Genomic DNA, 22,960 nt, shown 5'->3' with positions numbered 1-22,960 from the left:
CTCTCTGGGTTCCCTACGTTTTCTAATACTTCGCCTCCCTCCTTCCTCTCACCTCACTGCTCGCCTCACAAGATATTCCCTCATGGTCAAAAACCAAGGGCACAAGGGTTAAATTGTTGCGCTATACCCATGTCGTCTGGTCCACCTAGCCCCACGCCCAGCCATTGTTTTAATCGGAGTGATTGCGATGATGAAAAGGAGAATTTTCAGCAGGAGATACATTTGCCTACTCAAAGATCTATGATACGCGAGTTATCCCCCGACTCCAGTGGCTCATTGTTCGGCTCAGATTCCCTTTCGTTCACAGGCTCATCTGCAAAATCTTCGTTTGTAAGCTACGATTCGCCCATTAAGTTTCCAGTCCGTGCACAGAGAGAGCAGTACGAGCAAATGGTTTCGCGGAAGCAGGGAAGGGGCGCTGTAAGCTCCTCCTCCAGCCCCATATTCCATACCTTGCCTCAGAATAGAAAAGGGTCTTCAAATTTAGGCGAAGATAATATGAACGATTCTAAGTTATTGGCATGGAAGCTCGCATTCGCCATGGACCTACGCCGAAGTTCCCGGCTTGCTGAGCGTGCGGCTCTAATCTCCTCCAAAGGGGCCACCGTTCCTAGTAAACGGTTGCAGTTCAGTTCGAGCACAACTACCTCGGGGGTGAAACGGAAGAGGATCAAGAAAAAGGTTGTGCGAAAAGCGTCTGCAAATACGCCCTACCCCGCCCCGCCAGTTCAACCTAGCAAAAATGGGCATGTCTCTCTAGCCTCCAATAGTGATCACGCTTCATCTCTTGAAGATTGGAGCACAACATCGTCATCACTGGAGGCTGGACCTAAGGTTTTATCCGCTCATGAACCTTCAGCTGGAGTTCCTTCAGAGCCTCCCATCCCTCTTCCCCGACTCTACGAAAAGCCGCAGCTTGTCAATCAATCCGCCGCCGGTCGCACCCGTGATGGACGCCGCCCAAATCTCCCGAGGGGGCCTTCTGACCTTTACACCCCTCGTTGGGCCAAGGGGATCGGGGTATCGAAAAGTGGCTTGTGTCCTCTATGTCCGGGAGAGCGTTGGTTCAATATGAAATTTAGCGCGTACTGGTACCACTTGCATTTCTTCCATGGCGTGTCTTCACTGAACGGCCGTCCATTCGCCCCACCCGTGGCATACCGTTATAGGCGCGTGCACAACAGTGTGGCCACCAGTGGAAAGCCCACTATGAAGGAAGGCATATACGAGGGACAGTGTCACCGGTGCTGCAAATGGGTGGCGGTGGAGAGTGAGAAACTATGTGAGGTGGTGGTTCCCGAGATATATGTGAGTCGAATGATTTGTTGGTCTTGAAAGAGGATGGCTCTTTGGCATTTTTGTATCTTTATTTTATTTTTGGACATAGTGGTGGAAGCATGCCCAAAAGTGTCACAAGGAAGGAACATGCTGAAATCAGTGAGAAAACATCGTAACTCTTTGTTTTACCGCAACAGGGATCTTTAGGATAGCTTTGGCATACTAGATTATTCGTGGACAGGTTCATGGCGTTTTTCCCTCTCTACAAAATGGTTAAGATTTGAATAAACTTTTGCAGCAGTTTAGCGTTGCTCGATGTTGAATAGCAGCCACACTTGGTTTCATAGATTGCTAGAAAGCCTAAATTTTTAGAATTGACCCTCCGTAAATAGACATAGCAACTATTCCCCCCTAACATCACGCTCCATTAGCATTGGTGCCATGCGCAATTACTCAAGCTTTTGCGCTTTCTATGCTTCACTCTTATTCTTTCTTTTATTCCATTCAGTCCATGCGCTCTACTTCTATCTTGAAGGGACCGAGATCAAATGTTTCTATGAAGATCTCCCCAAGGACACCATGGTTGTTGGTGGGGTTACTGCATAAACTTGATCGCAAGGCATGCTCGACTCTAATTCATATATTTGGAATCCATTTTGTATTACGTGAATATAGGCAAATATAAAATCGAGGACTGGAGTGAAGCACAAAAAAGTTTTGTCTCCAATCCTGAGATTGGAGTAGAAATAAATGTGGAGGTAAGCAATCTGATGTTGGCTTTGTTTTTCAAACAAACTAATAACTGATGTGATTATAGGAAACACGCGGAAAGCATAATGTTCTTGCGTTGAAAGCCGCTTCTGAGGGCAAATTTACGTTCACAACAGCGGGAACAGGTAATGCCAAAGGAGCGCCTTTGACGAACTAGCGCAGGTACATGGCTAACTTCCACCTTAATATAGGCGAACATTCACTATGCTTTGCCTCTAACAGAACTTCATGGTGGAATAACAATCGCATGGTAAGAATGGGCATGTATTGAGATTGGAGTGTATCCCAGATTTCGAAAGGATTTCCATAACCATATGTAGAGATTTCACTTGAATTTCAACGTGGAGCGTCAGACATTCTCCGAGGAGTTCGACCATAAGCAGCAACTGAACGGTAACGGATTGTATATTGCTTGTGTTCCTTGCGGACCCTCGCTAACCATGCCCCCCTCCTCCCACGTAGACTTTGTGGCACGGCTCCAAGAGCTTAGGGACCGAGTCGAGGATATCCGCCGCGAGCAGGCATATCAGCGCGAGCGGGAGATAGTGTTTCGCGACCTATCCGAGCGCACCAACGAGCGTGTCGTGTGGTGGTCGATGCTCCAGGTGCTAGCTATTGCAGGCGTGTGCTGGCTGCAGACGTTACTGCACGTTCGCTTCTTCACCACCAAAAAAATTATATAGTACGTCACCAGTTGCCTTATTTGTGTCCTGTTTTACAGCATTTCTACCACTCTATCATCAGCATTTCCCACTTGTGCGGTTTTACCTTGATTGCATTGTGAAAAAACACTTGAAGCTAGCTTGACTTTGCCCCTTCACTCATATGCGCATACACGGGGAAACCTAACCTGAGCACGGAGTGTCACGAGGTTTTTCCCTTGCAGCTGAGTACAAAAAAAAAATTTCTCGTAAAACTCCTTCGAAATAGCTGTCCAAAAAAAAAGAACAAAAAATTAACACCTTCTCACTCACTCTCCCATAATTAAATCCCATTGCCTTTCCCCCTATATATAAAGTATTTAACAACAGTATCATTCTCGCCTTCCCCAGACTTGCTCTGTATATTCCTACCGCCCAGTATATCTCATTGTTATACAGTCTATACTCCAAGGCGCAAGTCATCTTTCGTCTAATTAAGTAGCATTCCGAAAAGCAGTAAAAGAATAGCCATGTCGCTTCAATACCTTACACGCCCAACCCCCCATGCCCATACCTACCACCCTCACGGCTGGAATCTCCCTTGGGAGCCTGAACGGCCCACCCCCTCTATCCACTGGCGACCTGGCCGCCACCGGGCCTCCGCCGTTTCTGTTCGCTTGGTCGCCCATCCTGCCATTCAAGACCCGGACGGCACACATACTCCACAGCCGACATCCCCCTTGATCGTTAGCTGCTCACCCTGCCAGCCGAGACCGGCCAACCCAAGCGGGGGGCCGTGCAGGCAAACAAAAGCGGCGCCTCCGCCCCCCTCTCACTGGACAAAGCTCTGCCCGAACGGGCAATATTTGACCCGGGAAGGAAGCCCCGAATTTGAAGTCGTGCGCGGAGAAGACGGGGTTGAGCGGCTCATGCTCAGAGGAGAAGACGTCGACCGAGGCGTGATCGTCGAGCGAGATAGCCTACCGTGTGGGATGGTGGAACGTTAAATTACAGCACCCCCTACATTCCCGCTCCCCCTCGGGAGAACCTATTTAGTTTATTCTCTATTCTATCTCGGCCCATGGAGGATCCAATACTGGCCCATGTTTTGGAAGCTTTTTCTTCTCATTATTTTTGTAAGTAAAATCCCCTTTATTTGCTTGTTGATTACATCTTCCTTGACTCTCCTCTGCTCTCCCCATCCACTTTCCTCTACTTAATTGTATATTTGTTGTTTTAATTTCTTTTTCGATTCTTCTCGGTGTTTGTACTGCAAAAAAGCGAATATAGCGCCCACTATAACCTTTTTACGGAAACCCTCTGCAAAGGAGTGCAATATGTACAAAATTAAGCAAAACCTCCAAGGGCGCGCCGATCAAAAGACCCTTGCAAAGAAACCAGAGAGCTAAACCGGTGAATTTAAACTTTTTTTGATATCGATGGATAAGCTGGTTTCCAATTGGAACCCCCCGACGGTGTATATTTAAAGATAAGCAATCCCTGAGGATCCCCTGTATGCTTATCGGCTAAACTCCCTTCTCCGCTGCATTTCCGATTTTCCAGTTTCAGCTGCCCGGCAGGGACACTCCGGAAGCTATGGCCGGTGGCCGCTCACCATCCCATCCGATCACAATACTCAAATGGCAGAGTTTTCGCTACCTAGCTTTGCAGCCCAAAAATACGGTTCATTCTCTCCCCTGTGACCACTTAAGCCAGAACCATCAAAGCGAGCATGCCAGCAAGGCTGGATCAGGAAGGGGGATTTGGTCGGGTTAGATCAATCGCGAGAGCCTTCGGCCGACCTCCGGTAGAAGCTCTGGCTTCCATCGCAAATGATATGCAACAGCCGTTCTGCAATGGAGACATATTGCTTCGAGGAGGCAAATGGATCATCGGCATAATACATGAATCCCACCTAATAGGGTCTCTCGTGCCTCTCTCTCTCCAATTATCTGCTTGTACATACTTTGTTACCCCAGCACACAAGCTGGAGCATGCGAGGGAGAGAAATAGACTCCACCGAGTCTATTTCGTTGTGACTGTGGGTCCGGCTTAAGTTGCGAAGACCCAGATCTCTTTCTTAGGTGAGGAGAGGATCAACGGACCCTGTTGCTTAAGTGATTTCGTCCAATGCAAGGAAGCCTGCGGAAATTTTGGGATGCAAGGAGAACAGGCTCTTCTTACACAACCAACCTGATCTCCACCGGCTAGCAGTAGAGGCGGGTGTCTCAGGGATTTGGCGAGTGGCATTACTGGGCTTAGTCATTCCAGATACTGTATTCGTGCTTTAAAAATGCCAAGAAGAAAGACGAAAATGCGACAAGACACAGGGAAATTATTAAGGTAAACTTAAAAAAAAATGAAGGCACCCACTTTACAAGGTTATATACCATATCCTCTAAATACAGCGTAAGTTACTTTGCAGGGGTCTCGTCTACCTCGTCGGGCTTTAGAGTGGTAATCAAGCTTGGTGTATCAGGCTTTAGAGGAGGGCGCTGCGATGGGTTGGTTGGAAACCCGGGTGAATTGGGTGCCGAAGAGGGGCATGCCGGCGCCAGTGCAGAAGTAGCATGAGAAATCGAAGGAGGGTGTCCTGAGGCGTTCTCTGGAATAGGCTTCGGAGTCGGTGGATGATCATAAAAAGGTGGCTGGGAGCTCGCATAGTTGGGCCCCGGTGGATGAGGCACCGGCATCTGGATAGGCCCCGACACTGGAGCTGCTTCTGGGGATGGTGTGTCCCAAAGAGGAATAATAAAGTTGGGTTTTGGCGAGTTGTATGTGGGAGGGGGCGCAGAGTACATGGGGGCCGAATAGGTCTGGGAGGATGGAGTCGGATAGGCAGGGCGTGGTGAAGTGAGGATAGCAGGCGAGTGAAAACCAATGGTGGGGGAATCGCTCAAGAAACTCGCGGAGTGAAGGGAAGGAGAAGAGACTCCTGGCGGGATTTCATGGTGAGGAAGAGTGGAGGTTGGCGCCATGGGGCTGGGAAATGCAGCACAACCATACGGAGGTTGGCTGGAGGGTATCTGAGGAGTGGGGAAGATGGGCTGCTGATGACTAGCACTGCAGGTTATGGAAGGCGGCCGCGGAGTCGTATCGCCGTGTAGATTTAGCTGGTTGAATTCGCTAGCAAGGGGGGAAACAGTGTACGTCTCCAGAGGATTTTGGGATAGTTCCTGTGGCCCATAGGATAGCCTCCAGCTCTCGAGGGCTGCGCTACATTTGTTGATGATATCCGTCGTGACTAACGAACTATTATATATAGGGCGCGGATGACCGACGGGAACTTCTGTCGTGTCGATCTCCTGTGCAAGAAGTCTGCCATAACCTGCTATTATGGCTGCTTTTTCAGCGTGTTCTGCGATGGCCCGCATTTGCTGTTGCATGGCCTCTTGCAGGGCGACTCTTTTGTAATTGGCAAGCTGGGATGTTTGGATCGGGAGGTGCTGTTCCAAAGCAAAGAGCTCGCGTTCTGCTTCGGAGCGTGCGGAAGACTTGATTGAGCTGTTGAGTTTGGCGTGAAGCTGGCGACGCCGTTCATGGATGTCATGGAGTATCTGTTCTTGCATGCGAATTGTTTTGAGTTTGGAACGATACTGATCGTAATGCCCTAAAAGAATAGGAGAGAAAAGAAATAATTAGATAATTCAAGCAACACACACAAATCATCGGATGCTCACGAGATAAATCAGCATGAAGATCCCCCAACTTTCCGATAAGAATCGCCCATTTGGCGGTTATGTCCACCATATCATTATCGCCTTCCTTTTTTCCCCAGTTGGCAAGGTTGGCAGAGAGGTTACGGTGGGTCAAGGCGAGATCCTTTTGCGATGCAGCGATTCTTTTCTCATCCTGGATCACAATGGAGAGTTCATCGGAGAACTTGGAGATAAAGCTGGTTAAGTGATTCATGATCGGATCAGTCCATGAGAATGGACAACGCGGAAACCATCATAAGTGGCTAAGGAAGTGGCTTGACACTCCGAGTTAAAAATTGGAACCGGTAAAAAAGAAGGTAAATTTTCAAAACCAGGGTTTTAGACCAAAGCGGGAGGCAAAGGTTCCTTTGGAGACATGATCTACGCAGACTTGATCAACACTATTACCTTAAGAGGGAAAAGATCCGGTTTTGGCTTCCTATCCTGGAAAACACTGGTGGAAGCATTTACCATACTCGCGCACGTCTTCTCATCAGCCATCTTAAACTCCATTATCAATCAATTACAGCCTGAGGGATGGCATAGCTTGCGAACGACAGGTATATATAGAGATGCCGTATTTCTTGCCTCCATAGCCCCGTACTCACCTTATTTCTCTCTTGGATGACTGAGTAGCTCTTTCGTCATTGCTCCATTTCTTGGACTTGCGAAAACCGGAGAGGATTTTGGAGCTGGAGAGGAGAGGACATGACGAGGACCAAAAGTTGTCGGGTATTTTCACCTAGCCTGCCCTGGCCAGCCAGTCGGTTCAATACTGGTGGAACATTTAACAAATGCGGAAAAAACTATTTCTCTTTTGAACATAATTAGTATGTTTCTGAATCAGGGACAAGAAACAGGGATGAGCATGGGCGCAACCAGTATTGAACGGAAGGGTATATAGAGGGGGGGGACGTGGATGGAATCTTTTTTGCAAGAACTATCCTCCTTCTACATCCCACCTCATTCTTTTTATACACTCCTTTCCTTGAAGTTATTGCACCATGATTGTTCCTCGCCCCTCTCAACCCAATTTCCTCCACCATCCTTACCAGCACGCTAGCTCCATCGATCACTCCAAGCTTGTCATCACCCCGGCCGACGAAGTCATGGCCCGTGCGGCTGTCAACATTCGGGTCTCCTCGGAGGTGGATGTCATGGACGCCCCGCTTGAAGTTGCCTTCGACTGGACTGCTCTCGCCAAGGAGATGGGGGAGGATGTGGAGGGCGAGTGGTTCGTCGTGGCTTTCCGCTCCATTCGACGCGCAGATGCTGACTCAGAGAAGCTCTATGACGCAGATGCTCGAGCTCACGAGGAAGCAAAGAACAGTGGAGGTCTATTGAAGTACTGGTATGCCTCTTTGAACGAGCGCCGCCAATGCCTGGCCATGTGTATTTGGGCCAACCGCGAATGGGCACGGCTTGCCAACAGAAAGCCGTACCATATTGCCGCTGCTAGGCTTGCGTCGAAGATGTATGAGACCTACTCCCTGTCACGATATCGCCTATCGAAAAAGGCCGGAGAATCCTCCTTCACGCTAGAAAAGATGTGAATTCCCCCTTTAACCCTCATGCATTTTCATCCCATATTTTCTACATTCTCTATTTGATTATCGCATCCGTTTTCCATCATACACTGAATAGACATTGACTTATCCCTATTTATTTTTTTCTGCTCTTGTTTCCACTTGCTTTTCATCATAGATATATGTAAACTCTAAATAAAGATTAGGGTTGTACAAACTTTGATCCTTCCTCCCTCAGAGAGTGACGTTTTCATTTTGGCTCCTTATGGATTCTTATGCTCAATCCTAAAGCGGCCGCTCAAGATCTTCAGCTAACCATTCTGAGACGCTTCCAGGATCCTGGGGAAGCCAAGAGTAGCTGGGCAGCATTTACGAAAATGATTCCCCTTATGGCCATCATCATTTTCCTCTTCCTAGGGTTGGTCACGCTTCACATTGTGGTAATTAAAAAGACTCTTTTCCTGCATCCTACCCGCCAGTTTTGACGCAATTGTTGAAACCAATAGAACATTGTGTACATTGGGAACATCCTCACTTACCAAGTAGGTTAATTATATCGTCAGCAAAGCATCACGCATCCTGCTTAAATCCTCTTTTCCTTCCCCCAACAGTATCATGCAGCTTGTGATCAACCTCTTATCGCCTACTTGGTGGGAGCCATCATAATCTCGTGCCTGGTCCTCATGGTGGCCTTCATAGCTCTCGCGTCCTATCGGGGTGCCGCTGCTTCCGGTTTGCTCGTCCTCTTCTTCCTGCTTGTGTGGTCGTTAGTTGGAAGCATCTGGCTCAAGGCAAGCAAGACGTGCAGTACCACGGCCTATCCTGTCTACCAACAAGCCTATATGGCCATGGTGTTTGGCTGGCTCAGCTTCGCCGTTGGGGGAACTCTGACCTTTGTGGGCGCGCTTGCAGTCGGGTGGGAGCTTCACGTGTTGAGAAGCAATGGACTGGCTATGTGGCCGCCAAACTATGGAGAGGTGACATGGGGACCAATACGAGCAAGGGAGATACAGACGCCGGTCACTCCCATGACGGGGGTTTAGTGTGCATCTGGGCTTGTATCCTTGCTATTGCTGCTCGGCTTTGTGGTGTGCGGTGCTTGCTGTTCCTTTTAATATCGTCATACCAGATTCAATGTGCTTATACCACGAGTTATATCATGGTGGCGCTTCCGTCCTATAATTTATATGTATGTGCGTGTGAATATCTACTCCAAGCCAATGTATTACTTTCTGTCTTATTGTACTAATCCACCATGTCGCGATGCTTTCTTATCATTTTCTATGTGTGTCGAATGCTAATACTGGGGCCTTCCTATACTCGGAGGATCACCCTGTGCATATGAACTACCCCTTAGCTTTTAATTTGGACCAAATCTTTTAAAAAAGCAAGTGATGCATTTCGTCATGATACGATTCAATACCAATCGGATGAAGGGTTTGGGCTACGTCACACGTATTTTTTAGTGTTCGGAGCTCGTGGAACAGGGGCAATTGGGAGTTGGATTCTCATATTGCATAGATAATGTTCCCCTGAGGTCCATATCCTATTTATATTTTTTATTGCTTCATTCCTAAAAATATCATCCATCTTCTAGCCGGAAACACTGCGGGAGAATTAATAGCATCGTAAACACACAAGACATCTGCTTCTTCTCTCATTTCATTCCATGACCAAAATGAACGGCTACACGCTCGCCATTCTCCTGCCTCTACTAACGCTGGTGGTGTCTCAATCGATCCCTCAGCCAGCCGATGTGGGCATGTCCCAATTTTGGACTGCTCCATTCCCCAGCACTCCCCTCAACGATGCCGCACAGCACATCATTCTAAACTGGAACGTGGTGAATAACACCATTAATGCCGGAGCTTCCGGTTTGAGCTTTGTGGCGGATCCCCTCACGAACTCTGGGCAGGTCGTACTGCGGGTCAACTATCCCAAGGGGAGCTATAGCCCGTCCGCCTCCAAGAAAGGGCAAGCAGTCGAGGGCGGGGCCGTTTTCTACACGAAACCGTTTCCCGAAAGTGGCACACCGTTACGCCGAGTCATGTTGAGTTACGAAGTGGGTCTACCGGCCGACTTTCCTTGGATGAAGGGCGGGAAACTCCCGGGGGTTTTCGGCGGAAGACCGGGGAGCGGATGCGAGGGTGGCGCTATACGAGACGACTGCTTTTCGGTGCGAGTGATGTGGAGGTCCCAGGCTGATGCAGTGAGTCTTTCCCTGTCCATGGCCTTTTTTTTTTTTCCTATTGACTTACCCGCGGGCGGTGTATTTTAGGAAGCGTATGCTTACACATTGACGGGCAACTCCATCTGTGACCGTGATAAGGGAGTGCGCTGCAATGACGACTTCGGTACGTCATTTGGCCGCGGCAATGCGGTCTTCCAGCCGGGGAAGTGGAATAAGGTTGACATGCTGGTGGAGGAAAATGCCTTGGAGAGGAGAAACGGCGTTCTCCGCCTCTGGATCAACGACCAACCCGTGACAGACAACACCAACCTGGTGTATCGTAAATCGGACGGCGTTGATTTATCGGCTGTAAGTAGAGATGATCGTGATGGCGAAGGGTTGCAGGCTTTTGGCTTACCTTTTCTCCTCTCCTTTTGCAGTTCATGTTCAACACCTTTTTTGGAGGAAACACCCCCGATTGGGCCACCCCGGTCGATACATTTTCCCTCTTCCGCAATATCAAGATGAGCGCCGGCACGGAAGCTTCGACGGAGGCCGCTGCCAGCCATCAAATCTGGTCATGGTGGGCGGTCGTGGTGCCTCTTCTGGCCACCGTTTGGATGTTGGGCTAAGCGACTGGAAGTTTTTAGGCTCTATTTTTCGCATCCAATCTAAACTGTAATTTACTTGCTTATCATATCATGCCACTTGTTTTCTCTTTTGCTGTCACTTTTCGAGTAGATTTTCAAACTCTCTATTTTCTTCTCACCCTCCACTTAGCGACTATAGCCCCTTCACAATATAGATTCACTTTCATCTTCTATTGAATCCATTACAATGAGATGATCATCACGAGTATATTGTGTTTCATCGAAAAGGAAAAGAGAAAGAAGAAAAAAGAGTATCCAGCTTGAGACATGGAGATAGAATGGAGGAGAGGAAGGTCAACAAAGTAATTCAGGGTCCGAGGAGGGGGGGGGAAGAAAGAAATGATATTAATAAGAGACATCACGACCGAATCAAAGTGGAAATAAATGGCTTTATATCTTGGAAAATATATGCAGAATAAAGAGGTGTAAAATAAATTACAGAAATAATGAAACAACAAGGGCGTTTGAAAGCTATCGAAACTCAAAGACGGGTGCACATCTATCCGGCTCGTGGTGGAGGGAGAGCAATTGAAACCTGGAGGAGAAGCGAGAGAAAAAAAGGGGAGACAGGATGAGTTGCCCAGGTGAGAAGAACCATTGTGAAAAATAAGGATGTCCAAGTATAGCCTTACCAGATGGAGTTGCTATGGTAGTAAAGTCCGCTTATGTGTCCGGTCTGGACATTGTAGGAAATGTAGTAGAACCCGGCAAAGCTTGCCCTAATAAAAAAAAATAAGAGTGATGGTAACGAGTAAGCAGCTAGCCAACCTTAGGAGGGCGAATAGAGTGTGTTTACCCGGCGATGTGGCTTATTTCGTTTTATCGGGGGGAAGGGAGGGGGGGAGAGAGAGGAAGAGCAGAGAAGTTCAGTCAGGGCTGGCCGACTCAAGAGAGAGCCTGTAAAACTACTTACTCGACTCGGTGATCTGGTACTAAAAACCGCTCCTTCCACCTCATAAAGATATGATCCTTGGAGTCGTACACAAACCGATTGTCTTTTTTGAACATTCGCTCATAGGGTTGAAACGCGACGAATTGTTTCTGCAAGAATTTAGACAGAGTGCGTAGGTGGGAGAAAGAAATTAGCAACACCACATCGCTACGCTACCAAGGAGCTCAATGGCTAAACAGGTTACCCAATGCTCTAGATCGATGTAGGCATCGGCATCCCATTTCCGTGTTAGAAACGAATAACGCGGCCCGATAATTTCCGCTTCGAAAAAGGTCGTGAGTTCGGGATGGTCTTCGGTTAGGCCACTAATATGGAGATAGCCACAGAGAAAGGAGTCGGAGAGGTCGACATGCTATCCAAATTGCCCCACTCAAGCTTAGTCAATTTCAATCAGCACTCATGGGAAGGAGCGCCTCACTTACCTGAATTTCGACCATTACATCGTACGTAGAACCCTGGCTACGCTGCTCTCCTTTGAAGCGGGAGCCCGGATAGAGGCCGTGGATCGTGGTGGGGGTGAGACGTGTGGAGAGGAAATCTTTAGATCGAATGCTCTGTAGTGATCGCGAAACAGCAAGCGATTTTCGGGGCGATGAGGATGGATGACAGGCACAGTCCGATTCAGTCAATTTACAGGTGGGGCAAAGGCTAGTATTTGTGTTGATAGGCATGCTATCTATTCTAATGGATGCAGGGAAGAGTCGCCTTAGGGTTGCAGAGTGGAGAAAAAATGCGCACATAATAAAGTTGACATTTTTGGCAGTCATGTTGTGACGTCACCGCTTCCCTTGTGTTTTTCTTGCGCTTTGCTTCCCGGCACCTCTGCGCAGCGCGTCACTCCAGGATCACATTGATCATGTCACTCTCAGACGAGACCATTAAAAAGGTGAGGGGCCTTCAGTCTCCTGCGGTGTTTTTTATCCTTGATTCCTTTGCTTATCGTGGACTGTGTGATGTTTTCATCTCCCGGTCGCGCAGGTGTTCATTGAACTTCAAAACCAGATGGCGGAGAGCAACCGCCAGCTCTCGGGGGTCAAGGCTCAGATGCAAGCCAAAGAACGCGAGAAGCGCCTCGCGGAGTTGACAAAAAAGGAGCTCAGCGAGCTGAATGATGGGGTGCGGACGTACAAATCGGTCGGCAAGGCGTGAGTATATGCTCCTTTGGCCCCTGAGGAAGGCGAGTCGCTCCCTAACCCCCAACTCGTTGTCTGTGTAGTTTCTTCCAAACCAGCCTCAGCGACCTCCAGAACGAGCTTAAGGATCGCATCGAAAGCAACGCCACGGACATCCAGGCCCTGGAGAAGAAGCAGAAGTATCTTGAACGGAACATTACTGAACACCAGAACAATCTACGAGAGATTTTGTCCCGGAACTAGTATGGCATGTGCCTCCTGTTTTTCTTGTCATGGCTTTCTTTTTTATTTGCAGTGTACAGGCAATAATAAAATACCATTCATCTCTGCAGCGGGTAATGGAGATTTAGAAAGGAATCCTAAGCTCTATTCTCCCCTCCTTCCCAGTCGGTCCAATCACCACAAGCGGTTGATTTCATGGGAGCAGGCACATGCATACCCCTCTCCCCTCCCTCCCTTTTCCCTCCTATTCCTGCTTGTCAACCTTTTCACACCCATTGCATGATTATTCCCTGCAATATACAAGGCGGGAGTCGTTCCTGGCCGTGGTTGCCGAATCCTCCACAGCTGGGGTTTCCAAGGTCTCTGAATGATGAGCACAAAACCAAGGGATGGGGGAGGGGGAGGGGGAGGGGGAGTTGTGCCGTGTGAATGGGCATATCCTAGTCTCTATTCACATGAAGGGGAGCAAGGAGCTAAAGCGAGTTTTCCATAGGCAGAGAGATGGGGTTCGATAGGCTTCACGCCTATCGAACTCCTTCTCTCTGCCGCCCGATGAATTTTTCACTTGGAGCAGGCCATCGAGGATGATGTTGAGATGGGGCCGAGTGTAGCTTGTACGCCCGAGCTTCACCCGCGCCCCCCGAAAATCGCTGTTCTTTGGCAGAACGAGAGCCGATCTTTTTCATTTATCTTTTCCGTTCTCGGCTCAACTTCCTCCCCTCCCTTGGCTCCCCGTTCTTCCCACACCATCACCCGCACCCTCGTTCCACCCAATCTCGATTGACAGGTGGGAAAAAAGAGGGGCAGAGCAGGACAGAGGTAGCACCTTCCTTTAAAACGCGAAATGCAACACTATAATGCAACGAGCGGCCGGCATAAATAGGTGTTAGGTAAGTTGGTTTATAAAGAGAAAAAGGAAATCTACAAAAGCGGGTGTGCGTCCATCCATCTTATCAAACCTGCCCAGAAAACGTACCGAGATTTGAAAAGGTAAAGCATGGCCTCTCCCATTATTCACGCCACAAGCCCCCCATGGCCACTCCTACTCACGGTCGTTTCAGACTTCCAGATTGGCTCTAGGGGGCGGGATCGGGCTATATTGCCAAAAATTGGGTCATGCGCTGCGGCCTGTACCAGGCTTCACCTCCCTCGCTCCCTGTCGCGCCTCACGCCGCGCATAAGAGTCCAATGCTAATGAGCCCGAGCCAGGCTTCCTCGTATGCTCCTAATCAAGAAGCATGAACAACGGGGGGGGGGGGGTCATACGACCCCGCCAATGTCCTGGTGTGCACGCGGAATGGATGAGGCAGCGTCAAAGCCTAAGTTTAAGCGGAATTGTGGATTGATCCGCACGCGGTTCCCGTGGGAACATGACCCGAAGGTCGAGTGTGGCTCCTCTCCGCACCCTCCCTCCCCACTCCGATCCCGGCTCCGCTCCAATTTCAAGCGACATTACACAGCCGAAGTGAGCATTGGTCTTGGAGGAATGAGTGGAGGAGCGATTGGAGTGTTTGCTCTATAGAGAACTTTCGGAAGCAACCCACTTTGCAAATCAGAGGAGAGGTTCGGCACAAGTGTCAATCCAAACCGAGAAACGAGGGTTCCACCCCTCTTTCATCATTTTTTCGCCGATCCTTCACGTTAGAGTTAGAAAGTAGATTCTTATTTACATCTCTCAGCAAGCCAATAGGAAACCAAAAAAGAATAAGGCTACAAGAGGGGGGGGGGGAGGGGGAAGTCAAAAAAGAAAAAATAGATAGTTGGATGGATAGATAGATATTGGAAGTGTATCTATTTTGAAGAGGGGAAGAGAAGGGGGGGAGGCGGGGCATGCCGGAGTATTCTTCACAGATAAATAGAAAGGAAAAAGAAAAGAGAGCAAGTCCAATGTACAAGGGGGAGATCCGGGAGAAAATATAAATACAACAAGAAAGAGAAAGATGAGAATCGGTGGGAAACGAGGATAAATAAAAAAATAAAATAAAATAAAATAAAATAGACGGCAATAGATAGTTAGTTCTTCTTTGCGTTCTCGCGGGGGGGAAGCTGGCCGCACTTCTTGACCAGGACGTGGCGCTTGAGAGCGTCCTTGCGGGAGAATTGCTTCTTGCAGGCGGTGCACGAGAACGGCTTGTGGTCGAGGTGGATTCGCTTATGGCGCTTGAGGTCGTGGTTGCGGTGGAAGGCCTGCGGGCACTTGTCGCATTTGAACTGGCGGTCAAGGGCGTGGCAGGGGATGCGGAAGGGCACGGGCGGGAGGTGTGCCGGGTTCATGAGGATGGGCTGGGGCATCTCCTGCGGGGGGGCCTGGGCGTGCGGAGGCATCATTGCGAGGGCAGCGAAGTCGTAGTGCTGCTGGGGGGGGGAAGGGGAGGAAGACGGGCTCGAAGCCGGCAAGCAGTGCGCCCGCATCGAACTGTACGTTGGGGGCGTCGGCGGGCGGGGGGGTGGGCATGGAGAGGCATGAGGGGACGATGGGGATGGCTTCTTGGTCGGGGATGGGGAAGCTGGGCTTCTCGAGCAGGTGTGTGAAGAGCGAGAAGTCCAGGTTGCAGGGCAGCTCGGGGGTGAGCAGCGGCGACACCTCCTCGACCTCGGACAGGGGCGAGTCGAGGGGGGAGAGGGTGGGCATTTGCGAGAACCAGGCGTCCTCGGCGGGCCAAATCATGTCAGACATGGTTGCTGTGATGCGAAGAGGAGTTGAGCCGTGGGAGAGTAAGTAGCAGCAAGAAGAAGAAGAAGTGTTGTTGTTGGTTGCAAGCAAGCAGAAGAGAAAGGATGAAAAAAAAGAGGAGCACAAAGAGGATTTGGGGCGGCCTTTAAATAATTCTCAGTTAACGTTAAGCGCACTCTGTTTTTGAGCCGATCCTCAGTCGCAGAGTAAAAAAAGAACACGAAGTTTCTATGGAGTGTTTCGAGCTGGGAAATGAAATTCAGGATTGGCATACGACACCGCGGTGTCGGATTGGTGCATTGGCCGTGTTTTGTTATTCCAGTCCATCGAAACAAGGATCGGCTGCTGTTTTCCATGCATTAAAACGCGTTTTAATAAATTGTTTTCTCTACAGGAAATGCGCCCAACTGGCGAGCAGGAAGCGCGCGCGCTGATTGGACCCGTGCGGTTTGATCTGCCGTGGTCTGAATTGTGATATCTTTAATGATGCTATAAATATGATGCTAACGGGCCAAACGGTTAAATTGTGCTTCGTTCCGAAACCAAATCCAGCATGGAAGAAAAAAAGAAACCTATGCCGTGTGACAGAGGATAATAATCGCTAACAAAGGCAAAGCGGCCTGTGACCGCTTCCTGTGGCCATCATTGCTTCGACGCTGGCTCCCAATTAATAATCGCAATTAATAACCGCAAATGTAATTTCGGCCTGCCGTTTGTGTGCTCCCGCTGTCTCCCGCGATCGGGTGAGGGGGGAAGAGAGAGAGAGAGCCCGCCCATCCTAGCGGCTGGCCCAGCCGCCAGTGGCCCACCCTCCCCCCCCCCCCCTGTTCCTGTGGTGCTATTCTCGTTTTGATATCCGAAGGCTGATAATTAATATTATGAAAGAGCTTTTGGCAGCGCTGATCCGTCCGATGTTCAAACCTGTCTTAGATTGTTCGATGCAGTGTCGGCTGGAGTGCTACGTGAGAAAATAGCGAGGATTTGGAAAGCCGACCACGCCAACTCAAACAGTTAACGCTAGCTGGCTCCAGCACTCCCACTCGCTCGCCCCACACCACTTGCCTTTTTCCTCCCGCAACTGCCCCTCCGGATCTTGCGGGCGAGCAGCGATCCACTCGCTCAAGTATCAGAGTGAAACCAGCTGCTAGGCCGCAGTGAGATTAGTGAAATTCGTGCGCTTAGCTGGGCATCAAGTCATTAGGTTTCAGCAGGCGAGCACACAAACGAAACGGTGCTTCAAATCTCGCTGCAAATATGGGCAAGGCCAAAGGTGCTCACGTCTGCATCTGAAATCCATCTCGCCCGCGGACTGAGCAGGTTCGAGTTCTTCCCAAAACTCTGCATTTTATGAACGCCGGAAAATTACAAACAAATCGCAGCATGAAAAGAGATTAAAAAAAACCGTGGTAAGCATGAAAACACATCTTGCCTAAACACCCGAGAAAAGAATATGGAAATGATGCAACATCTCAAAAAAGACAAATGCCGTGGGGACGAACGCAGGTCGGAGGCGGGGAGGCCCCAAACAACTTAACAAATGGAAAAAGAATAAGGAAAAACTGGCCCTAAGCGTTTAGGCCTCCTCCTCCCCCTCCTCCCATACCGATCAGGCTGTGGCGTTCCGATCTCGATCGGCATCTCTGCGCAGGGCATAGCACAGGAGGTACGCGTTCCAGGAAAAATCGACAAACGCGGCCGCAACGTCCCGCTCCCTGCAAATGGGCCGGATGCGCGGGCTGTCGAGGTCGTCGTGCCGCCAGTAGCCGCCCCGCCCGTCCGACACGTAGGCGACGTAGTGGCCCGCCTGGACGCTCTCGCCCTGGTGGCACACCACCGACACCAGCTCGAGGCGGTACCCCTGGATCGTGTCGGAGGCGTCCTCGCTCCCGCTCACAAACGGCGAGAAGTCCAAGCTGGCCGGGACGAAGATCTGCCGCTTGATGCGCGACGAGTGGCCCTGGTGGTTGTAGCGGTACCGCTTCAGGCACAGCGGCAGCACCATGCTCTCGTCGGGAAACTGGTAGCTGTAGGCCTGGACCTCGTCCCCCTGCTCGTTCAGGCTCGAGTAGAACGGAAGCAGCTCGAGCACCTGCCACGCCCGCACCGAGATCTCCACCGAGCTCTTCTCGTCCTGCGGCACCATGCGCCGCACGTCGCTCACCAGGTTCCCGAAGAAGTTCTCCGAGAGCACCTCCTCCAGCCGCAGCGGCCCGTCCGGCGCGATGGTGGGGTGGCCCGCGGGGATCGACAGCGGAATCAGCCGCTCCGTCACCAGCCGATTGTCGTCCACGTCCTCCTTGGCGCCGTGCATCAGCTTAACGCCCAGCGGGAGGTACGGGCTCTGGAGCTCCGTGGTCAGGAACACGAACAGCTCCCCGCTGTCCTCCTGCGTGGGCTCCCCGCGCTCGTCCACCCCGTGCCACCCGCTCTGCCGCATCTCGTCCCACAGTTGGGCCACGGTCGCGCAGGTCACCAGGCGCCCCGAGCGCAGCTGGTTCACAAACAGCCGCACCCATGTCTGCAGCCGCCGCCTCTCGGGGCTCTCCACCGTGCTCGTGAGCATCCCGTCGAACGCGGTCGTTTTGGCAAACATGGCGAACAGCAAGGAATCTAAAGTGAAGCAAGGTCAGCCCCGAGCCGTCCCCACCAAACTCACACAACGCTCCCGAACATATAGCTACCTATATAGCAGGTTGCGCCTTTGTAGTTTTCCGCCCCCGACAACATCTCGCCCACTTCCTCCACAATGCCCTCATCGGCATTCAGCACTTCCTCGCAAAACTTGAGCGCCTCTTTGCTGTCCCATTTCATCCGCCTGAGCAGCATGGTGGATTGATCGACGCTCAGCCGCACCCCGAGCTCTTCCTCAATGCGCGCCGAGAGTGCAATTGCAGCCAATTCCTTCTCCGATCCGACGCATAGGCTCGAGGGCGAGAGGGATGGAGGGCGGGTGGCACTGGAGGAGGAGGTGGATACGAGAGTGGTGGCGGACGAAGCGGGATGGGAGGGCGAGGAGGGCCGCGAATTAGAGGGAGAACCGGGGATTGGGGAAGGTGAGCGGAGGAATTTGAGTAGAGGCTTGATTAGGCGATCTCGTTTTAATGATTTCTTATGATCTAGAGGTGACATGATGGTATCAATACTAGTAGTTCAGCAAGCTATGTATTCTATGAAATGCTTTATGTCGAGGGTTGGCTCGCATTGGAGGAAGGAGGAGGGAGAATGAATTGGCTAGACTAGGTGAGCTCCAAGGCACAAGGAGGAAAATATCTAATTTGAGCCAACTGTGCTCATCTGGTGGTTCGGCTCGGAATTACAGCGAACGGGGTTGGATGGCCTCAATCATCGTCATCTGGCCCAACCTTAATCAAATGGGCCATGGGATTTCCCTCCTCTAAGAAAAGAAAGTAAGCTTCCCTCCCCACGCTTGTCCACTCCAGCGACGACAACGTGAGGGGTTGGATCATGTTATCCCTCACGTTACCCCGACCGGAACACCCTGCTTCTCTCCACCATCAAGCTTGATCAACTCAGAAGCTTCTATTGAAATAGACACCATGGAATACACAGCTAAAACAAACAAAACAAATAAATAGGGCGGGGAGCAAAAGGAGTTACGGCGAGCAGCTAAGGGAAAAAGCCATAACTATATTTTATTCTGCATCTTCTCCCTCAGCAACTCCGCCAGCTGGCCGTTTTCTCGCTTCTCCTCCACATCGCTGCAGCCGCCGACGTGCCGGCCACGAATAAACACGTTGGGCACCTTACAGAATCAAATGGGTGTTGCATGAGCAACAGCTTAGACGAGGAAAGTGTGTCGTTAACTTACCGTCGATTGTCCAGTGAGCTCCCGGAGATGCTCCTGAATCTCTGGGCCTTTGTCTGTGCGAATGCCATTTGGAAACGGGAACTAACGAGTTCAGTAGGGTCTTGACAGAGAACTCTAGAGAGAAACGCTCCTACCTTCTTCATCGAGCTCCATACTATTGTATCTCACCCTCATGTCATCGAATATGGATTTCGCACGCATACAAAAGGGGCAGTAGGATTTGCTGAAGATCTGATCAGGTGGATCGAAAAGGGGGGAGTTGTGAGAATTTCGAGTGGGTTCATCCTAAGGAATTCTAATGGACTTACCATGACAGTATTGTCAGCAATGAGTTTTCGAACAACCTCGCGCACTGCTGCCATATTCCCGGATGAATAGGTAAAAGAAATTCAAATCAAAGATTAAACCGAAATAAAGCGACAGGTATAATGAATGGAAAATGGCAGCTAAAATTCTGAAAATTGCTGTTACAATCGCAAATTGCTCCGCCAAAAATAAATGACCTTCCGCAATAGCTACTCTTCATAATCTGCCGGACCAATAATGTGTATGCCGAATACACAAAGCTCGCTCGTTTATGTAGAGTCGCTCATTTCTTGGCATGGCTTGGTTTCCCCCCATTGCCAGCACCTGATGTATTCAACAAGGTGGCCGTGGGGTCTTTGGATTCAAACCCATGATGATAGATTGGGGGCAGAGGGTCGTTTTATTGATTCATTCCGTAGATATCTCTCTCGAGGAAGCGCAGATGCGTCTTTTGAGAAACATGTGGTAGCTACAGGTAAATACATGAGTTTATGTGAAGACGCCATCATGAGAGGCAAATGAACAGCAAGGCAAGATCATTGACTTCATGTCTATCTATCAAGATGAGTTGGGATTGGGGGAAAAAAGGTGGGTGGGGGGGGGGGGGAGAGGCGAAAATAGCAGCTAAATAATAACAATAATTAAAAAAAAATATCTATAACAGAGAGAGTGTGTGTAAAAACCAGTGCATATAAAATAGAATACAAAAAACCAGGTACACCTAATGACATCGGCCTATCGGTTGGGCGCCGCCGCCGGAGGCCCAATCTCGGATGGTCATCATGGTGGTGTAGGTTGTGGCCAATATGCCAAAGCACAGCAGGAGGATGTCGCCGGTCTTAGCAAGGGTGCTTCGCGCCACCGCCTTGTAGTGGAACAGGGGTGGATAGATGAAGCACAGCGGGAGGCAGGCCGCGCTTCCCACCAGACTCACAAACTTGTCCAAATCCGACGCTCCACCCCAAGCAATCAGCGCGCACAAGACAACCGTCGTGAAGCGGAACATATTCTTTCGCCACTTGATCCAGGGATTATATTTGCCCGACCCTACGATGAGGCCCGTCTCCAAAATACGGATGGCGGGGAAAAGTTGCAGTGGTATCGAGAGGAGAATCGCAATGGAATAGAGCAGCTGGATGCTATCGACAGCCGGAGAGGCAGGAAGGTTCAGGAGCACAATGGTTTGCACCTTGTCGCCGAAAGCCAAATAGGACAAGACAGCAACGCTAAGTTGGCAAAGGGGACGAAGGTGAGCAGAGGCAGCACAAGAGCCGGAAACTAGTCCACCCTCCGAACTTACCTGGTAAATATGACGGTCACAAATGCCATCACCCCGGTTAACACCGCAGGGAACTGGGCCGGATTCTTCATCGACTCGGTAATGGGGATAACGAGCCCCACCCCCTCGAACGTGAATACCGCAGTCCCAATCAAAAGGTTCCAGTCCCGGGGGTTAAACAGGGCGATCTTGCCGATGCCGGCTGTGAGAAGAGTGTGGAAGTCATAGTAGTAGATGTAAAACAGTCCGGCCATAATGAACAGATCGGCGATCAAGGCGAAGAAGGAGAGCTTCGAGATTTTACGTATCATCGCGAGGGGGATGAACACAAAGAGCTGCGCGACAATAAACCAATGCAAAGGCACGGTGGTTTTGCAGTTAGAAAACGAGAGAACCAGAGACTGGAGGTTCTGCGAGACAAAGACCATATACGCGCACACAAATCCAATCTACCAAAGACGACGCAGGAGATTAGTCATACCATACTGGGTATGCCAGCAGACAAAGTGGCAGGTTACCTGTGAAATAGTGATGGAAAACAGGACTGCAATGCGCATTTTTTGTCCAAATAGTGCACCCCCTATATCACCAAAACTGCCGTGAACCACGGCCCGTGTGTCGACCAAGAGGATAAAGGATATTAGGGATATCAGTGCAATTCCTAAAAGCACCAGCGAGGAAAAGAGCAGTCCTCCGTTATAAAAACTAGAGCATCAACACAAATCAGGTGAGACTCCATCCAAAGCCATTTTCCATCTCGAAATGGGGCAACAAGAGGACGAGTACATACGCTTTGGGTAAGAAGAGCACGCCTGTACCAACAAAGCTCTTCAATAATAAAAACACGGCTTTAGATGCACTAGCCGTCCCGTGAGTGGATTCCGTCGATTTTGTCACCAAAGGCGTCTGCTCGGTAGCCAGACTCCTGTCTCTGGCGACTCTCTCATCCTCGCCATCTTCTTCTTCCTCCTCCTCTTCGTCGTCGTCACTCAAATCTTCTCCGGCAAAATGCCCATACATGGCCAAGAAATCAATGAAGCTCTTTGTGATGAAGTTCGGAGGCTGCCGGCCTTGGTCACGTAATTGCTTCAGAACGAAATGCCGCCGAAATCCCCCGGGCTGCCCGAGAAGACTCAGGGTCGGATCGCTGTTTAGCGATCTCGGTAGGAAGAAAGACTGCGATCGATTGCGCTTGAGCCCATCAAGTTCGGCATGTTCGGCATGCCATTTGTAGACGTCGTGGGTCACAGCTCCTCCAGGGAGCTGGTGGTAGTTCTGGGTGAAGTTCCGAATGGATCCCACTTCGTCCTCTTCCTCTTCAATATCATCATCTCCGCTGACCCCACCTGTGCCGCTGTTCGTTGCAAGATGGCGACGAACAATGTCGGCCATGAGGTCGGAGGGAAGATCAACAGAGAGGATAGGCGCATCCTTATCATTGCCAGACGCGCTTTGAGAAAGACGAGAGGCGGACCCCTCGCCGACTACGGTTGCAATGTCCGGTGTTAATGGCCGGTGGCCAGGCGATGAGCTAAGGAACGAGCGGCTAGCAGACGAGCTAAGACGAGTGGTAGCATCTTTAAATGAGTGAGGGCTCTCATTTGGAGAGTCATTTTCTTCTTTCAGCTGCTTAATAGGCCTAGGCTTTGCCATCAATGTAGGCTATTTAGTCAAGTGTGAAGGAGAAAGAGAGGGAAGAGGGCAAAGTATGAGAAAATGACCCAAAAAAATAATTTGCTATCTAAAGATAGAGCAAATTTCGGTTCTAAGTGAATTAGGATGAGCATGATCGTCTGCGTCACTCAATGACGTCAGTCGCTCCACTCGAAAT

The 22,960-nt window shown here is 50.2% G+C and overlaps 15 protein-coding genes across 15 annotated transcripts; 9 read left to right on the top strand and 6 right to left on the bottom strand.

Moving 5' to 3' along the window:
• Nucleotides 1-129: 129 nt before the first annotated feature.
• On the top strand, nt 130-1,335 carry VTP21DRAFT_4435 (uncharacterized protein; the record flags this gene model as incomplete). The annotated part of the gene is made up of 1 exon (XM_069394846.1): nt 130-1,335. One exon carries the CDS (start codon nt 130-132, stop codon nt 1,333-1,335), a length of 1,206 nt encoding a protein of 401 aa, XP_069256043.1.
• Nucleotides 1,336-1,719: 384 nt separating this feature from the next.
• VTP21DRAFT_4434 (uncharacterized protein) lies at nt 1,720-2,732 on the top strand (the record flags this gene model as incomplete). Its single annotated transcript, XM_069394845.1, has 6 exons — nt 1,720-1,867; nt 1,954-2,036; nt 2,096-2,174; nt 2,241-2,299; nt 2,370-2,442; nt 2,512-2,732. 6 exons carry the CDS (start codon nt 1,720-1,722, stop codon nt 2,730-2,732), a joined length of 663 nt encoding a protein of 220 aa, XP_069256042.1.
• Nucleotides 2,733-3,220: 488 nt separating this feature from the next.
• On the top strand, nt 3,221-3,697 carry VTP21DRAFT_4433 (uncharacterized protein; the record flags this gene model as incomplete). The annotated part of the gene is made up of 1 exon (XM_069394844.1): nt 3,221-3,697. One exon carries the CDS (start codon nt 3,221-3,223, stop codon nt 3,695-3,697), a length of 477 nt encoding a protein of 158 aa, XP_069256041.1.
• Nucleotides 3,698-5,104: 1,407 nt separating this feature from the next.
• VTP21DRAFT_4432 (uncharacterized protein) lies at nt 5,105-6,602 on the bottom strand (the record flags this gene model as incomplete). Its single annotated transcript, XM_069394843.1, has 2 exons — nt 5,105-6,300; nt 6,371-6,602. The coding sequence occupies 2 exons, from the start codon at nt 6,600-6,602 to the stop codon at nt 5,105-5,107; spliced, it is 1,428 nt and encodes a 475-aa protein (XP_069256040.1).
• A 162-nt stretch (nt 6,603-6,764) lies between these two features.
• On the top strand, nt 6,765-7,134 carry VTP21DRAFT_4431 (uncharacterized protein; the record flags this gene model as incomplete). Its single annotated transcript, XM_069394842.1, has 2 exons — nt 6,765-6,948; nt 7,025-7,134. 2 exons carry the CDS (start codon nt 6,765-6,767, stop codon nt 7,132-7,134), a joined length of 294 nt encoding a protein of 97 aa, XP_069256039.1.
• Nucleotides 7,135-7,392: 258 nt separating this feature from the next.
• Nucleotides 7,393-7,941, top strand: VTP21DRAFT_4430 (uncharacterized protein; the record flags this gene model as incomplete). Its single annotated transcript, XM_069394841.1, has 1 exon — nt 7,393-7,941. One exon carries the CDS (start codon nt 7,393-7,395, stop codon nt 7,939-7,941), a length of 549 nt encoding a protein of 182 aa, XP_069256038.1.
• Nucleotides 7,942-8,189: 248 nt separating this feature from the next.
• Nucleotides 8,190-8,957, top strand: VTP21DRAFT_4429 (uncharacterized protein; the record flags this gene model as incomplete). Its single annotated transcript, XM_069394839.1, has 3 exons — nt 8,190-8,354; nt 8,421-8,456; nt 8,526-8,957. The coding sequence occupies 3 exons, from the start codon at nt 8,190-8,192 to the stop codon at nt 8,955-8,957; spliced, it is 633 nt and encodes a 210-aa protein (XP_069256037.1).
• A 626-nt stretch (nt 8,958-9,583) lies between these two features.
• Nucleotides 9,584-10,716, top strand: VTP21DRAFT_4428 (uncharacterized protein; the record flags this gene model as incomplete). Its single annotated transcript, XM_069394838.1, has 3 exons — nt 9,584-10,123; nt 10,193-10,453; nt 10,525-10,716. The coding sequence occupies 3 exons, from the start codon at nt 9,584-9,586 to the stop codon at nt 10,714-10,716; spliced, it is 993 nt and encodes a 330-aa protein (XP_069256036.1).
• A 489-nt stretch (nt 10,717-11,205) lies between these two features.
• VTP21DRAFT_4427 (uncharacterized protein) lies at nt 11,206-12,357 on the bottom strand (the record flags this gene model as incomplete). Its single annotated transcript, XM_069394837.1, has 6 exons — nt 11,206-11,269; nt 11,367-11,453; nt 11,531-11,542; nt 11,648-11,775; nt 11,871-12,038; nt 12,109-12,357. 6 exons carry the CDS (start codon nt 12,355-12,357, stop codon nt 11,206-11,208), a joined length of 708 nt encoding a protein of 235 aa, XP_069256035.1.
• A 185-nt stretch (nt 12,358-12,542) lies between these two features.
• Nucleotides 12,543-13,062, top strand: VTP21DRAFT_4426 (uncharacterized protein; the record flags this gene model as incomplete). The annotated part of the gene is made up of 3 exons (XM_069394836.1): nt 12,543-12,572; nt 12,665-12,831; nt 12,903-13,062. 3 exons carry the CDS (start codon nt 12,543-12,545, stop codon nt 13,060-13,062), a joined length of 357 nt encoding a protein of 118 aa, XP_069256034.1.
• A 1,255-nt stretch (nt 13,063-14,317) lies between these two features.
• On the top strand, nt 14,318-14,563 carry VTP21DRAFT_4425 (uncharacterized protein; the record flags this gene model as incomplete). The annotated part of the gene is made up of 1 exon (XM_069394835.1): nt 14,318-14,563. One exon carries the CDS (start codon nt 14,318-14,320, stop codon nt 14,561-14,563), a length of 246 nt encoding a protein of 81 aa, XP_069256033.1.
• Nucleotides 14,564-15,054: 491 nt separating this feature from the next.
• Nucleotides 15,055-15,718, bottom strand: VTP21DRAFT_4424 (uncharacterized protein; the record flags this gene model as incomplete). Its single annotated transcript, XM_069394834.1, has 2 exons — nt 15,055-15,396; nt 15,464-15,718. 2 exons carry the CDS (start codon nt 15,716-15,718, stop codon nt 15,055-15,057), a joined length of 597 nt encoding a protein of 198 aa, XP_069256032.1.
• A 1,603-nt stretch (nt 15,719-17,321) lies between these two features.
• Nucleotides 17,322-18,844, bottom strand: VTP21DRAFT_4423 (uncharacterized protein; the record flags this gene model as incomplete). The annotated part of the gene is made up of 2 exons (XM_069394833.1): nt 17,322-18,325; nt 18,397-18,844. The coding sequence occupies 2 exons, from the start codon at nt 18,842-18,844 to the stop codon at nt 17,322-17,324; spliced, it is 1,452 nt and encodes a 483-aa protein (XP_069256031.1).
• A 517-nt stretch (nt 18,845-19,361) lies between these two features.
• Nucleotides 19,362-19,906, bottom strand: VTP21DRAFT_4422 (uncharacterized protein; the record flags this gene model as incomplete). The annotated part of the gene is made up of 4 exons (XM_069394832.1): nt 19,362-19,478; nt 19,545-19,597; nt 19,679-19,775; nt 19,853-19,906. 4 exons carry the CDS (start codon nt 19,904-19,906, stop codon nt 19,362-19,364), a joined length of 321 nt encoding a protein of 106 aa, XP_069256030.1.
• Nucleotides 19,907-20,571: 665 nt separating this feature from the next.
• On the bottom strand, nt 20,572-22,782 carry VTP21DRAFT_4421 (uncharacterized protein; the record flags this gene model as incomplete). Its single annotated transcript, XM_069394831.1, has 4 exons — nt 20,572-21,076; nt 21,151-21,578; nt 21,648-21,834; nt 21,920-22,782. The coding sequence occupies 4 exons, from the start codon at nt 22,780-22,782 to the stop codon at nt 20,572-20,574; spliced, it is 1,983 nt and encodes a 660-aa protein (XP_069256029.1).
• Between the last annotated feature and the right edge of the window lie 178 nt (nt 22,783-22,960).

Source organism: Calcarisporiella thermophila (genome assembly GCF_041956535.1).
Source record: "Calcarisporiella thermophila strain CBS 279.70 unplaced genomic scaffold VTP21scaffold_2, whole genome shotgun sequence".
Lineage (NCBI taxonomy): Eukaryota > Fungi > Calcarisporiellomycota > Calcarisporiellomycetes > Calcarisporiellales > Calcarisporiellaceae > Calcarisporiella > Calcarisporiella thermophila.
Note: the sequence above shows the minus strand (reverse complement) of the source record. Positions and strands in the feature narration are given on the sequence as shown.